General features: G+C 42.8%; 1 protein-coding gene across 5 annotated transcripts; it reads right to left on the bottom strand.

The window, feature by feature from the left end:
- Nucleotides 1-281: 281 nt before the first annotated feature.
- On the bottom strand, nt 282-14,601 carry sap30bp (SAP30 binding protein). Of its 5 annotated transcripts, none has more exons than XM_076033776.1 (10): nt 14,451-14,601; nt 13,881-13,987; nt 12,856-12,900; nt 9,795-9,834; nt 5,009-5,097; nt 3,273-3,364; nt 3,076-3,188; nt 2,650-2,708; nt 2,026-2,116; nt 282-1,130 (listed from the first exon to the last, which is right to left on the bottom strand). In XM_076033776.1, exons 1-10 carry the CDS (start codon nt 14,542-14,544, stop codon nt 949-951), a joined length of 912 nt encoding a protein of 303 aa, XP_075889891.1. In that variant the 5' UTR covers nt 14,545-14,601; the 3' UTR covers nt 282-948. The 5 variants fall into 5 exon arrangements, 3 of the variants coding, with proteins under 3 accessions (XP_075889891.1, XP_075889892.1, XP_075889893.1); XR_012927687.1 differs by lacking the exon at nt 282-1,130 and adding an exon at nt 2,254-2,430; XM_076033777.1 differs by lacking the exon at nt 282-1,130 and adding an exon at nt 2,294-2,430.
- Nucleotides 14,602-16,361: the final 1,760 nt, after the last annotated feature.

Below are 16,361 nucleotides of genomic sequence, written 5' to 3'. Positions count from 1 at the left end.
ACACCTCAGACAGAAGTCAGATTGGTAGACTGGGTGATGCGAAGTGTCTGAACTCCACCTGCAGCACACATGCGTGCGCAGAGCATGGCAAGATTGTCCAAAAAGACGAGCCAAAGAGATTCCTGAGCTCAGAGTCAGGCCCATGTCTGCGTTCAATAGAGCTTTTCCATAAAAAAAAAGAAGGCATAAAACTGGAATGCCGGTCAATTTTAGATTCTGCATGCAGAAAGAGTCATCACGTTCACCATGAAGTTGCTGTGGTTTGTAAAAATGAAAAAAAATTATCTGAAAAGGCAACATATGATCCATTTATTCACCATCGTCAACATATATGTACAGGGGTAAAAAAAAAAAAAAAATGCACTACTACCTTAAGAGGCGTCAGGATGTCAACAGAAGAACGAAAAATGAGTGAAAACATTCTGCACCAGTGAACCCAATACGTCAAAATATTTCAGGTGGCATGAAACACTGTGCTCGACCTACAGATATAAAAAATAAACCAGACTTTAGATCATGTTTTTGGGGCATTTGGACAATCTTGTTTCTATAAATTTTAAATAACAGCTGTTGCCAACATACTAAAAAAATAAATGACGGACAAGTTTCAGCAGTGTACCGTCCGCGCACATCATGTTTTCCATTCACAGAGGACTGCACTGAGTTCAGCAGTGATTTTTGGCTTAGCGACATGCCAGTGCAGATACAATCCCAGAGAAAGAAGGCGGCGAAGCCTTCGATAACAGTTCAAGAGGATATGGGGGTGTGTGTGTGTGTGTGTGTGTGTGGGGGGGGGGGCATTTGTGTGTTGCTGGGAAAGACATCCATCAGTTCATTTGTCCCCTCTCTGTATCTTTTACTTTTTGTTTTGACATTGATAAGAGGCACAGGGCAACACGGGTCTTCCAGTTTCGGAGAGACAAGACGAGACTCCGGCCCAGTTTGGTGTCACTGCTTTGCCTTCTTCTGGATGGTTCCCACCGCCGAGATGACCGTGGTCTTGGTGCCGCTGGCGGTTGTGGTCACAGACACAACCGAGGGCAGGGTAGCGGTGGTGGTGATGATGGTGGGCTGGGCCAGGGTGACGGGGATGGCAGAGTCCCATTTGCTTTTCCGCTTCTGGGCCTCCGCTGGAGAGAGAAGACAGGGGAGGAGCGAGCAGTGTCAGCTTACAGAGGAGACAATAAATCTGTTTATGCGAGTTCAAAGGAATCTGTTGGCATGTCATATGACATCCTTTGTGATAAGCGTGAGCATAATGCAGATAAGCAAGTGCATTTAAAAAAAAGAAGACGTGTTTTACCCACAAATGTAAACAGACGCTACAACCCTTGTAACATAAGTTGGAACTGGGTCTGTATCAACAACATGTTGACCACAGAGAAAAGCCGTCCAGCTCTTGTTAGAAGTGCCATGACTGCAGCACTCGCACTTGCAGTTACCTCCTCCTCAACAACGCATCAGCATGTCCTGATCTCGAGGCTTTTAAGGCCAGCCAGCGACTCAAGCTCTACTTAAATCCCAACTAAAAGGAAGTTTAGCAGGAAGATTATTGAATCCAACGCAGTGCTAAAACCAACTGAAAACTCTTTCTGTTAGAAGCTGACAAGACGGATGTGTGAGATTTTCCGTCTCAGTTGCAAAGCAACCATGTTGCCTTTCGAATGGGAAGTTTAATATTGAATTCATAACGTTTGTTTCTCAAAGACAATGCAATTAATTTGAGGACTGACTTTATAAGTGGTCAGTGCATGGAAAATTGCAGATTTTTCTGTTTATCTTCCAAATCCACCTTCTCTATAACCATGAACCAACTCCAAGTCAGAGCAAAAAAAAAAAAAAAAAACAGTGAGGTGTTTTATATTCGAGTCCATCGCTGTCCTGCTAAATGTGTCAACTATGGGTTTTATGGTTCCAGCTCACAGACACTTTACAATGCCACATATCAACAAGAAAGTAACGCAGACGTTTATGGTGCGTGTCAAAAGATTAGCTGGAGGAGACGTTGGTGTGTGGGAGGCTCACTTGTTGCTGTGGTGGTGGTGGTGTTGCTGGTGGTGGAGGCAGCTGTGCTGGAGGGGTTGGTTCCCTTTTTAGTTCCCGTCACAAACTCAATCTGAGGAAACAAGCACAGCACATCAGAACGCCAGTCCAAACATTTTGATCTACGATTTAATCACCACCTTCTACTTCTGGGCACCTTTTTGCTTTGCTCAAATTGTGAAAGCTGCTGCGTAAATGACGTAAATCTACCAACAAACTGCAGACAAATGGAGGCGTGCCTCCAACTGACATGATCGCTCAGGTCTACGGTCTGGCTCACTGTGGGTGAAGCTACTGGCCCATGGCTGTGACTGATGAGGCAGCATGTTTTCCCACTGCTCGCCCGTGTTTCTTGGAGACGAGGTCACTTTGCAGCCACGGCACGGACTTGCCACATAGCAAAAAGCCACAAAGAAAAAAAATGTAGAGGGAAGCAGAAGCCAAATTTAGGCACGATCCAGTCAATAACGTTTGCAGGACTGGAAGTTGGCAGCACGTCAGAGGCAGGTTGACGAACTGGAGCTGGTGGAGACTTGCCTCTGATCTAGTCAGGGAACAAACCCGCAGGCTGAATAAAATAATCCTATTTTATCTGTTCAGACTCACCTTGGTCCGCTCCTTCTTGGCTTTTTCCAGCTTGTCCATCTCCACCTTCTGGGCTTTGGCTGGAAGGACAAGATAATGCCTGAGTCCTCATAACATGGCTTTGAAATGTGTTTCTCAACTGGCGGGTCGCGACCCAAAGCGGTTTTCGATTGGGTCGTGGCTTCTTGGGCAGTTTTTTTTGTTTGTTTTATTCATGTAAATACATACATTTATAGAGAAATTCTTGGGCATTTATTTTGCAGGACTAACAATTCAATTCCAGAATTTCAAGAATTTATTTATTAGACATGATAGCAATTGGGCTAGCATTTTTATTTTTGTGGAATAAATTTGGGTGGTGACTTCAAGATAAGGAAAAACTCTGGGCCCTGAGACTCCACCAGTTGAGAACCACCGGCTTAGAAAAGACAAAGTCACGCCACCCACCCAGAGATTCATAGTAGGAGTCCTCCGACCAGCCGTGGGGATCAAACATGTCTTTTGGGTAGTTGGTTCCCAGTTCATCTATGCTGCAGAACTGAATGAGCTTCTCATAAATGCTGAAAGACAGAAGGACAAGTTCAATGTGAGTCTCGCCCCACTGCGTGTCCGTGCGGTTGATCCGGCTGAGCCGGGCTGCATACCTGGGGTTCCGGAATTCTTTCTTTTTCTGGATGTGGCTGTTTGTGTCGAAGTCTCCGAGCAGCTTCCTCTCGTACAGTTTGTGAATCTTTTCCTATTACGATGCACACAAAGTGATAAGAAAGGGAAAAGTGAAAAAAAATCTCCAAGCCTTTGGCACGGCAAAGAAACAAAGAGAATACACCATCAACCCTGCAGAAAACCTGTATAAAGTCTCCGATGCCTCTGAGGAGTATTCGACAACCTGACTAAAGAGTTCCAGTCGAGTTGAAAGAAAGAAAGAAAGAATGAATGAATGAAAGACAGAGAGAAAGAAAGACAGCCAAAATGAAACAGTACTGTTATTGTCTTTTCTTAATCGACCATACCTTCATTACGTCACTCACACACTGTTTAACCATAAATAAAACTGGCGGTGGATTCATTCCCATCTTGATCCCATGTCGAGATTAGGTTATGTCGGGGCACGAACGGTAATTATTAAATGTAGGTTTTGATGTTGAATTTACCATCAAACAAATCTCTACTAAACGGGAGAACAATGATCATCAAATATATCTCAGCTGTTGGGTTGGATGATGAATGTAAACGTTTTAGTATTAAGTTCAACGATTTTGATGGAGAAATCCTTTAATTGCATAAACCATACGCTTATTAAATCTGACAATTCAAACAATGACATTCAGTAGGATCTACACAGTTCTAACTTGTGTTCTTGGAATTAATTGTTTAAAGGATGAACTGAGGTCATCTTGGAAATAATGACTCTTTCCTCCCGCCAAGACTTCAAGTTTATGGATGTGCGACGGTAAAACATAACCAGAGCAATTGAAATGAAAAATGTTGTCTTGAAGCCTGCAGTTAGTGAGACATGGGAAGTACAGAAACATGTCTGTCAGTGTCTCACCTTTGATAACAGAGTGCCTGTGCATCCTTGTGTTAAGGCGTATTTGCTGTGCTATGACGTAACGCTACTCAGGACTTTCAGAAACATTACAGACCCTCAAATTAGACGGAACCAGCGGTACAGCGGCAACGAGAACGCTGCCGCAATCAGGCAAACACCGAAGTCGGCAAAAATAACGAGAGAAAGAAATGGATGACAGACTGACGGACGGATGCGCACACACATGCCTCTGCGTCTTTATGACCGCAGGCCAGGCGCAGGTGAATCATTAGCTCTGGGTCTGAATAGGCGGAGGAGTGTGAGCCTGGCGGGCATGACTGCTGAGCTGTTCCATCGCTGAGCTGGCTGGGCTTGTGTCCTGACCTGCCTCCCTCCGCTCCTTACTGGACAAATATTACTGCGGCTCAACACGCCAGTTGCAAAAACAAAATAAAAATGGCTCAGCGATGGTTCATTTGCATAATTCATTTGAAGAAATGATCTTTGCGAGGCATTTCAGATCTATATTATATCATATCTTCCCTTTTCCCCTCAAAGGCTTCAAAATCAAGACTGCAGATGCCACGGGGGAAGACAATGTGTCTCTATAAAAAAAAAAAAGAAAAGACATATTGCTCTTGGAGCCAAGTGCAGGTCTTCAGCTGAAAAATGTTTAACACATAAAACAAGCCTACACACATTAAAATAGCTGCAAACTCTTAACAACAAGGACTCATTTCTCCAGAAAGCAACAGTGGGAGGACCTGCTGCCTGGTTTAGTTATGCACTGAGCGATGAGTGATGGGGGGTGGGTGGGGGGATAAATCAAAGGGCAAGTGGAGACGCGTCTACCTGCAGTTTGCTGGAGCAGCGTCCGGGGGGCTCCGGCGGGATCCTGATCTCGTCAGGTGACATGTTCCTCACTTTCTCCGAGAATAAAGCTGCCAGGGACACAGAAAATACGATGGTGAGGCTTCTCGTTTCCACTCGAGCGGCATTCCCCTCTCCGCGCCGGCCTGCAAGCCCTCGCACGTCCGGACAGCTCGGATCCGCTCGATGGTCCCATGTTGTGCACTTCCACGATGTTTAATAACTACAAAAATGTGCCTCCAGCCTCTCATTGAACTCCCCAGAAATAATAAGAAAAGTTTCCTTTGTTTGTGTTACTTGTCCTGCGTTGCTAATGCACACTGTGGAATGCAGCCGTTTGGGATGCGACATGGAGCTCTCGATATGGCGCCTGGATGGTGCCAGCCTACGAGGCCGCTCCACCACTGGCTTGGTGTCGTGCTCTTCCACATGCGTGGACTGGAAAGCATCAGTTTTCACGGGACGCTTGAGTCTAATGCGTTTTGAAGGAGGCTATAAACAGAGGGCTTAGTATGCTGTTCTCTGGATAATAACAATATCATTATTATCATTAATGACACCAGGCTGCTCCACTGAAGTCCAGGGTTGAAAATATATATTTATAACATAGGACGTTTACAAAACTGTGGAAAACCAAAATGACAAGTGCACACGGAAGACCAGAAGAAGAAGCTCTCAGGTTTAGTGTGAGGTGAGAAAACATTGTCAGGCTTGTTGCCTTTCATCATTCATCCATTTGTCATGATCATGGTTTTACAGGCTGCAGTTGGAATGAGGCAGGGAGTGGCCGCTGTTGGGGCTTGTAAGGGGCTTGTAAGGGGCAGGGAGGCTCCTCTTCCCTCCCTCCACCCCACCCTTTGGACCCATCCCTTGTTTTCATCTCCATGCAACACTCGTCTCTTTCTGCTCCCTCTGACTCGGGGCCAGGCATTCCTGCAGTGCCACTCTTCTCCCAGTCAGCCAGCCAGGCAGGGGCAGGCAGTCAGGCAGGCAGGCAGGCAGGCAGGCAGTCAGGCAGGCAGGCAGTCAGGCAGTCAGGCAGTCAGACAGCTTTTACAGCCACTTCGCGCATCAATCAGGCTTTTCATAGGTGCAGCAAACTATGAGTCCTGCAGGAGTGGGTCCACAAAATGTTTTTACATCCATACTGGACAAGTAGGGACTTGACTTTTACGCAGAAAGATTCTTCTGCACTGCCAGCGTTTCACCTTTTTTCCAGATCACTGCTTCGATATTGCAGTAAGGAAAAGAAAGAATTCTGGCAGTCGTCCTCTGTGAAGTTAGCAGATTTTTTTGATTTTTTTTAAAGGGTTTTGCTTTCTGACATCTAGCCATCTGCAAGCCAATGATCATTTGGCATATGTGTGTCAAGGTTTTCACATTATAAAGGGGTGAACTAAAGACACTCACAAACTTTTGCCCATGCTATAGAGAACATCAGCGCCATGCCAGAGAAGTCTAAAGTGTAGCTCCACTTCATCAAAGTGGATCAAAATAAAGCCAAACGCAACATTTGACAGGAAACAAATGTGATTTAGAGGAACTCCTGATTTTAATCGCCAGTAAAATGGGAAATAAAGGTGTTGTGCTGTAAATGTGTTTTTGTTGTTGATCAAATTGGTTTTGAAAACATCTTGATAAAACATCTGGTATCAAAAATGTATAGTTCTGAAAACAGTATTAAAACCAAGGTATCGTCATTGGCATTGCACTGAAAAGCTTGAAATGATACCGGGCCCAAAGTCTCTGAACTTCGAACCAAGTCCAGCAAAAACTTGCAAAAATACGGAATTCAAATCTCAGAGATCCTGTTGCCTTGTAATGTTAAAAACCTTGTGATGTAGCACATTGATTATTGACTAAACTCTGTTACTTCACCCAAAAAAACAGCCTCTAAAAAGCATTTATTCTGAATGCAGTGCGCTGCTGTTTTTCCAGACTGAAACCGGACGGGAAAATTCAGAACAGAGGCACCTGCTTGGAGACCAAACCAACACACTTCCCTGAGGCTCAGCCCCTCACCACCCTCACTCCCCTCCGCACATGGCTGACCACACTGGTGCTGTGAGCAACATGCGCAGACAGCTGACCCGACATCTTGACCTCAATGATATCTGAAGTTCTCCCTCAAGAGACGGAGCAGCACCGTCTCCAGCCTTCACCGCCTCCTGTTCAGGTGTGACGCAAGTTCACCTTCCCCCGTGAAACCAAAAGCAGCGGCAGGGCGTTACTGGTTGGCTAGACATAAAATTAACACTTATCATATGTGCGCGCGGGCACGCACGTGTGCATATCTTGTCGCTGAAACAGGAGCAGGAATGCAGTTTTTTGAAACCCAGCGGTTCACTGCATACTTCAAGTACTCCAAATCGCCTTTTCAACTGTGAACGGAAAAAAGCGACTCACAATCCAGTTAGTCAGAGGCTGAGTCTCTATCAAGGTATTTGTACACATAAGGGAGTTTGGAAAAAAAAAATAAAATAAAAAAAACACCATCTGTATATAACCATCAAGTAAATCAGCAAAACACTTGTGAAAGAGTTGCAGAATGGAGAAAGCATTGATGCAAGAAAGAGCCATGGACAAAAAAGAATAAAGGCTGCCATCTAAAAAAAGAAGAAGAAGAAACTCCTGACTTGAACCACACTGCTCTCCACCACTGTGAAGAGGAAAACAATATAGCAGCAGCACAACAAAAACAGCACAACGCCACCACGTACAGATCAAGAGCTCCCTCTGGTCCCGCACCCTCTTCTTCTGCAGCTGCACATCAGCTTACAATCTCTGAACATCACAGCCGGGATGTCAACAGAGGTGTTGGAACACCATCATTTTGCACATCTCACATTTGAATTACCAGATCAACATGCAGCGCTAGCACAGGAAATATGGGGCAACGATAGTTAGCGTGACAGCTAACCCATTTCTGAGTGTGAGATAATATTCTGGGGGGGGCAGCCGTCCAGTCAGGAAAGACATGGAGATGCCGTCCCTCACAGACAGAGGAGGGTTTATATTCTGGGACAGAATGACCGCCTGTCCGCAAAGGAAGACATGCAGAAAGTCACAATGTGTGCCTGCAGGGTCTGTTTTGGGGACAGAGGGACAAAGTCTGGCCCCTCAGTGAACAAAGAGCTGTCTTCAGCCTGCTGACAGAGGCCTTTTGGGTAGACGCCGTGACATTTACTGACTGATAAGACAGATGGGCACGGCCTTCATTCATGTAGCAGCAGCAGGAGCCTGGCCGCGAGTCACACTGCAGCTAAGACACGCTGATAGAATGCGCAGACGGCCAGCAATCAAATTTTAAATGCAGCTTCAGACTGGTGGAAACTTGCAGAAGCTGAGGTGGGCGACGCAGCTGATGTAGTACAGAAATAAAACGTGACTCCTGGTGAAATGTGAGAAACAGCTTTTCAATTTCCGGGCTTCTTACCAGACTGATAAGCAAAGTAAAGCAAACGATTGAAGAAACTTGCATGGGGTCTGCTAGCGTAAACCACCTATAGCAACACTGTAGTTCTCCACATGTCTCAAACATGTCTGGAGTATCAGTTTTACTTGATTGACCCACATAAAGAAAACGGCAGTGAGAAATTCTTTATCTAACAAGGTGCTCTGATATAAGCAATGTGTGATGACTTGAAGGGGCCACTCCTGCTATCACTCACATCCTGTCTGATCTGACGCTGCACTAAACACCTGTATAAGTCAGCCATGACTCATGAACCACCGCCAGCTTCCTGCGTTAGCCTTTATAACTCACCTGGCTTCACTCGGTGATTCACACCTTTACTGCGCCCACACCCTTTATCTGCAGTAAAAGTTGGCTTTCAACATTAGATGGATCCTTTTCTTTTTTCTGAATCAAGAATCTAAAGGGTGTACAATTATGCTGCCATATGTTATTGTAAAGAGTAAATACTTTTCTTTACCCAAATTAATAATCTGAAATAACTAAACATATGCGCAACCTGAATAGAAATTCATTAGGAAAAGACATCTTGAGGAAAATGAGTTGTACTTTGATATTTTAGCATGGCACATGGCCCAATGGCTAAAAGCAGGCGGCGGGATCTACCAAGCACTGCAGCAAAACACCAGGGTGCGACCAGGGATTGCTTTTTTATTGCCGTCCCTGCCGGTCAGCTCCACTTATTAGTCAGAACGTATTGCTTGATAATATTTACGATATTATGAATAGAAGATACAGCTATGTAGAAACATGCATGTGACAGTAGTGAGATTTAAAGGTCCAGAGAGTAAAATCAAATTTTAATTATGATTTTTAGTATTGGAAAAAGCTTAACATACCGCCCACAAATGCATTAATAAAAGTGTATCCTCGCAGTACAATAAAAGTCATTTGGTTTTCCCAACGTTAGAAAGGATCTTATATAGAAGAATATACAGAGAGCAAGAGGCATCCCTTAAACATGTTACAAACTAGACCTTTAAAAGACTGAGATCAGAGGAAATCATGTTTGATTTTTTTATATGCATATTTGTATTTATTTGCACAGACATGTCTACGGACATGCAAAATCCCCTGTTTGATGGGAAAGTTATGTACAAGATGGGTTCGACTGCATGGCACTGCAGCATTATACAGATTCTGTCTTTTGCACTAATTGTAGTGTTTTCTCAGGATTTTTCCAACTCTAATGGTTGTGTTTTAGTGTGTTTGTGCGTGTTTGTGCGTGTGTGTGTGTGTGTGTGTGTGCGCGCGCGTAAGGGGGGAGTCGCTCTTAAGCATCCATGCACTTACCAACAAGCTCATTGGGGTCTTTTATTTCTTCTTCTGGAATCTGTGGAAAAAAAGAAAACAAAAAGAAAAAGGGGGATGAGGAGAGAAAAGCTGAGACACGTGGAATGTGTACCCATAAACCAATGCTGCAGGGAGACATAGAAAGCATGCGATAACATAGAAAGCAGGTTAGAGTGTGAGGATGAAGAAACAAAAATGTGCCTGCAGCTGGTGCGATGCCACTAGTCTGGGAAAGCAACACAAACATGTCGTCATGGAAGGGACTGCACAAAAAAAAAGAGTAAATTTGGGCAGTTTCAGATGACTGCCTGCGGACAGCAGCAGCAAGAGGAGGAGGTGGGGGGGGGGGGGGGGGAGGACGAGGAGGACGTGGAGTCCACGCCAGCTACTCAACTGAGACAGTCTGTTGTGCCAACACTGTGGACACAACACAGGTGGATCACAAGGGAACAGCGCTCTTATTCACAGCTGCCATGCAGGCACATCAAAGACGAAAGGGAGGAAGAAGAGGAGGAGGAGGAGTAGAGCGAGAATGAGTATGAAGGAGCAGCCAAACCAGCCGAGTAAGCGGCACCTGCCGTTTCAGACGCAACCAATGAAATTCCCCGCGGCCGATCAGAGGTGGCATTCAGCCTGACGACTGCAGCACGTGCGGTGCACGAAGAGCTGGAATTTCAATCTATTCTGGTTTGAGTAGCGAGCCAAAAACCAGGACGTCGACAACACAAATATAAAGCGCAGCAGGCGGCTTGTCGGCTAAACTGCCAGTTTTCATGACTGTGATGGTGTCCGTGGCAACACATGGAGTGAGTGCGCACTCCAAACATCACGACACGAAGCAAGCTCTCCAGTCTGTTAACACTCTAAATATCGGCTCGGCCAACTCTCACTGGAACTGAGCTCATACCCAAGATTAGAACGAGGATTTTCTCTTTGAGTTGACCCATGTTAACAATTGAAGATGTCAAAAAAAAAAAATAATACATATAGGGTAAAGAATAAAAAACTGAAAAAAACTGAAATGAATATGTCAAAGGAATCCTTGAGATAAACAAATGATTAATTATATCATGGTAAAAACTCTGTTTGACATTACTAACAGCAAAAACGGGCAAACCCAATACATTAAATAGGCCGCTGTCTAAATACATGTGTTGAGTTGCAATTATTGGTTTTGTTAAGCGCGGCTTACACAGTATGTCCATCCAGTAAACTTAAACTTTCAATAATGATCAAGATCAGACCAGCCGCTGTTTGGCCCAATTAAGAGGCTTAATTAAAAAAAGTGTGGTGGGCGACTTATAGACGTGACAGTAACAATAAACATCTGTGACCACATTTTAAGATCTTTTATTCTGCCAAGATAGTGCAGCTATTTAAAAAAAACTAGCATGAGTAACTTATTTCATTTATCTCGTTGTGCACTACACATTACTACTGCACACTACTGAAATATGGACTTTGCTTCTGCATGAAGGACAATGTCCATTTATTACATGAGTAAGGCTTTTTGCATTGCGACTGACCCTTGTGGAAGAGGGAGCAGCGACTTCTGTCTAATTGCTGCTCTAAATCACAGCGTATGCCCTATAATAAGGGAGACGCCGAGAGCCAAAATAACACTGAACACAACAGAAACCAAGTTGCCGCCGTCAGCAAGCTGCCGCTCAATTATAGAGCCGTTCATTCAGCGTGTTTGCAATCACGTTGCCAATACAGTCAGCATGACCAAATTTGCCAAGAATGAGTTTCCCCCTTCATTTTCTTGCTTCTTCGATTGGACAGAGACGTGTTCCTTTCATTGGCCAGCACCAAGCAGCACAGGAGGAAGTTGGCATGGAGTCCGGCTCACATAGCTTTAGAAAACACACACACGTTTTTGGTTACTAGGAGACGTTTCGCCCTTCATATACTCAGTGGGGAACATCTTGGAGGTGTCCCACCCAATCAATAAGTGTCGGTAGGGTGAACCCCATTCGTGAGGTGGGTGTCTCCCTAAATGGCTGCACCCTAATTCACACCGCAGCTCAGGCTAGACCAGGCGCGGAAAAACTACGGCCCGGGGGCCATTTACGGCCCGTTAAGCTTTTAAATCCGGCCCGCTGAACTTGGAACTATATTAATAAACTTAATCAATGTTTTAGTTTGCCTGATGTTCTCCCGTCTTCTGCCACAGCGATGATGATATCCAGAAGAATAACATAACTAAATTACTTTTAAATAGCAGTTACTGTTAGTAGTAGAAAAAAAGCTGCATTCCAATGGTTTAATTTTCAGTCTTTAAAGAGTCCCTTCAACAAAGAGGACGTCAAAGAGATATTCTGTTGTAATTCTTTTGTTCATTTTCATTGACATTAAAGCACGTTTTCTACGTATCCCTAATACATGTTTTTCTTGGGTCACCAAATCACTCCATCCATCTGCTGCGACCCCTCTGTCAAATTTTAGAACCCATCGTGGCCCACCAGCCAAAACGTTGGCCCCTCCCTGGGCTAAACCAACGGCTCACACGACGGCAAGGTTGAGGAACGTCCTGCAAGTGAGCCGGTGGGGTAACGACTCACCAATGGGTTTCATGAGTATACCAACCTAATAAATAAACTCACAAATGCAGATCGGGTGGGACCCTTCTGCGGATCACCTCTGTGATTTCCCCACTAAAGTTGCATACCTGATATTCCACAAACCATTTTTTTTTTTACAACTGAAGAAGCCTTTTGGATGAAATGTGAAAGATCTTCAAGTAACCAAAAAAGAATCCCAGTTGTCTAAGGCTCATGACTTCAAGACTACAATGACCTGGGTGACTGAGACTCTATTCAGATACACAGTTTAGAAAAATAGTGGCGCAGGGGTTCAAGAACCAAGTTCTGCATACACTTTTCTCAGCAGACACCCGTTAGGGTTGCGGGATGAGGCACACACAATCCCACAGCTCCACCTGCTGAGCATAGAACCAACTGCACCGAGTGCCCTGGCGGTTAGTTGACAAATCAAGGTTAGTCACTCTTAATTCTCTCCCAAGTTACATCCATCCCGGACCAGGATGGTATTCAAATACCTCAACATCATCTGCGTCTCTCCCCTCTTCAGATTCGTCCATTTCCTACAAAACAAAAATGCAGAAGTTAACACCCTAAGCCGTACACAGCAGATGACAACCCGGACCCAGAGCAGGACTAGAAATCTGTTGAACCCGTTGGTTGTGCCATTAATACGCTCACCATCAATATATCAACTGTAAATGGGTGTCTCTTAATAAAACAATGTTGCTGGAATGGAAATGATTCCTCTGTTCAGTGTCTACATGGTCAACACACTCTAAAGTCTACATTGGCATCAAAACACAAACTAAAAGGTAATGATACTGCATTGTTACAGTTACTTTTTTGTTTCACTCATGAGTCATGTCGGTTCTCCAATGTTCGTTTTATTTGTTCCATTTATATTGCACAGCCCTACTGCTGTCTAATATTTAATGTACTCTCTCTATGTAGAGGCTTCATTAAAAATGAAGATAAAATCACTGTCTCGTTTTCAATAAATACAAAGCATTTGCTTATTATTGTGCTTTTTAAATCTCAGATTACTTTCTAATTTATTGTATCAAACAGTGATCACTTTTGACATACATAATAATATATGATATGATATGATACACAATAATAAGACAAGGACAATACTATTATTTAACAAATAAGTAAAGTATAATTATGAGTGGATTTTCCAACTATTCATGACAATAAATGTGAGTTAGACGTACTATTACTGTGTCATTTCATGTTTAAGAGGTGCGCTGGCAAAATCAACTTCCTGGCATAGAAGGCAAATGAAACCATGTCTCATCTAACACGGTGTAGCTACACCCAGAATGACAAGGCACTCGTGTGATCCTAAAATCTCAACTCAAGAATTCCCAATAAGCACCACGACTCTGACATCTTAACCAGTGCACTGCTCTTTCTTCCACGTGAAACGTCAAAACAGGAAAAAAAAAAAAAAAAGCAGTCACAAGTACCAATGCTTGCTGATTGTCTTCTAGTTTCAGGGTGACTAAGAAATACAAGAAAATATTTAAATACTGACCGAGTTGCTCTCTCTGCTGTCTTCATCTTCAGATACCTTGTCGACCGCACTTACGGTTCTGTTTAGCTCATCATCTCCATAGCCGTACACCAGACCTCCTTGGACTTCTGATAACAGACATGAGGCAAGACACAGCACATCGATGTCAGACAACAGGGAATAAACATTACGATTTACTATTTACAATCATGAGCATTTCTTGTGTGAATCAGGATTGAAGAGAGGAACAAAACCTCGTTTTACATTTAACGGCTTTGTGAGCACACAAAATAAACGCTCAAGATTAGCGAAAGGGGAGAGACTCAGTATCAAATGTATCCTTAACAAATGAATCAACATTTCAGAGTAAACCGTGCACAATAACTTATAACATGTTGAAGTTTCTAAGTTAAGAAACGAAGAACATACGTATCATAGACGTGTTTTCGTCTCACTAGCCACATACAGTGAGTTAGCATTTGGCTAACGTTAACCAAGCATATAAACACGCGGCAAAGGTGAAAATAGACGGCGTGGCTTTAAAGATTTTAATCTGGAATCAACCAGGTTGTTAAATAAAATAACACCTACCCGCGTCTTCAACTTCAGGGTCTGAGTCTGGCTCTGAATCGTCCCCATAATCCGCCAAAGAGGAGAGTAGCGCACTCTTCTTTCCGCTCGCCATCGCTGAATACGTCCCAGTGCTGTGCGACAATAGCTCAGTAGTCGCAGAGTAAAACGTCACCATGAAAATGCTTTACGTCATTATAATAGAGGTGCTGGGAGTTGTAGTCTTCAAGAGGCTTTCAACGACGTTGGTCCTAAAAACCAAAGAAATAGTGATGGGATTTCCGGCCCATTTCAGAGAACCGGTTCTTTTGTCTAAAATCACTAAAAAAAAGAGCCGACTCTTTTAGCTACCAAGAGATTATTAGATTATTTTGGTTGCTTATATTATTTCACGACCAAATGTTGTGATAAAATTAATGACTAATGTTCATGATATCAACAATATTGTGCCAGTTGCGGTTCAACACCTGCCCTCTGATGGTGGCAAATATGCCAAATCTGAACTCTTGTACACAACACTACACTTTTACATACAGCACTACACATTTTCACACCTTACCAACACCACAACTGTTCTAGAATCTAGGACCCAAGAGAACGCTCTGTTATATAGAGGTAAAGTTCCCCCTAGCGGTGCCAACTAGTAACTACCACAACACTGATGCAACTCATACTATAGGTTCTAAAATGTCAATGTTTAAGTAAAAGGTTTTTTGGCCATTAATGAAACAACACATTTGTTGCTCATTTTGAAAAATAGAAAAGCTGTGACGGAATCATCTGGAGTGAGCTGACCAGAGGTCTTGCATGGCCATCTGGATCATTTTGAACAGCTTTGTTACTCTCAATGCCAAAGAGTGCCAAAGCTGTTCAAATGTAGTTGAAAAATATATATTTTTTCTTTTTCAACTACAGAACAATCAAACTGTTACCAGTCGTAGTTATGACCAATGTGCCATGATTGGATGTTTACACTTTTAATAACAATAAACAATCCTATTTTCTACATTCCTATTTTTCTTGCACTAAAAACATACTGAGCAGTACCCCAAAGCCGATGTACTCGAAAACAATCTCCCTCCAAGATATGTCCCAGTTTTATATTGAACTACACAGCAGCATAGTTTAAATAGCTACACTTCAAGCAACAACTGTAACAAGTGAATTTCTTTTAACAAATTATTTTAAATACTTTTAAACACAAAAGTAAGATACATGTTTTTTCAATGTAAGGAGAAAATACAGATATTTGTGTACAAATTTAGGGAGTAAAAGTCGAATGAAAGAATTATTCAAGTACTTCCCACCTGTGTTGCCAACTCAAATATTGATATGCAATTAAAATATTATCAAGTACGATTAATTAATTACAAAGGCCATAATTAATTCCATTCATTTTTTTAAACAGGTCCCAACACTAATAATATGTATACATAAATACATGTATACATACATATATATATATATTATACACACATATATATATCTATACAAAGAAAACGTCTGACTATGTGTGAACGTCTAGAACAAATTATGCTTTTTTTTAAGCTAGAATTTGGCAGCGCTTACTTTCTAACGACACAAATGAATGTTTCTTAAATGTCTGTACATCTTCTTATATGTTGTTAAGCTAATAATGGCAGTTCACTCTTTCTAACAAGGATGTGTTTCTTGTTATTCCTATATGTTGCTAAGATGATATTTATCTAATAATTCATTCACTTTCTTTGTTACATTGAAAAAACAGGTCAAAACACATTTTTCACTCACAGCATTCATATCTGAGAATCACATTTTGTCACAAAGAAACTGAAAACAGTAAAGCGCAAACATTACACAAGGTGAGACACAACATTGGGAAACAAACTAAACAACACCCTGCATCTCAAATTCTGATCTAAGATTGATGGTAAAATGAATCAACATCTACAA

The sequence above is a fragment of the Nelusetta ayraudi genome, unplaced genomic scaffold (genome assembly GCF_046127955.1).
Source record: "Nelusetta ayraudi isolate G7.1 ecotype Tasmania unplaced genomic scaffold, CSIRO-AGI_Nayr_v1 ptg000042l, whole genome shotgun sequence".
NCBI lineage: Eukaryota > Metazoa > Chordata > Actinopteri > Tetraodontiformes > Monacanthidae > Nelusetta > Nelusetta ayraudi.
The sequence above is the reverse complement of the archived record's forward strand: the minus strand, read 5'-3'. Positions and strand labels throughout refer to the sequence as shown.

Bases quoted from the DNA above. Each gene is read 5' to 3' on its own strand.
- sap30bp (XM_076033776.1), bottom strand. From the start codon at position 14,544: ATGGCGAGCGGAAAGAAGAGTGCGCTACTCTCCTCTTTGGCGGATTAT. The intron at 3,365-5,008 runs GTAGACGCGTCT...GCATCGTAATAG, and splicing joins GCTGCTCCAGCAAACTGCAG to GAAAAGATTCACAAACTGTA. The intron at 3,189-3,272 runs GTATGCAGCCCG...TCTGTCTTTCAG, and splicing joins AAAGAATTCCGGAACCCCAG to CATTTATGAGAAGCTCATTC.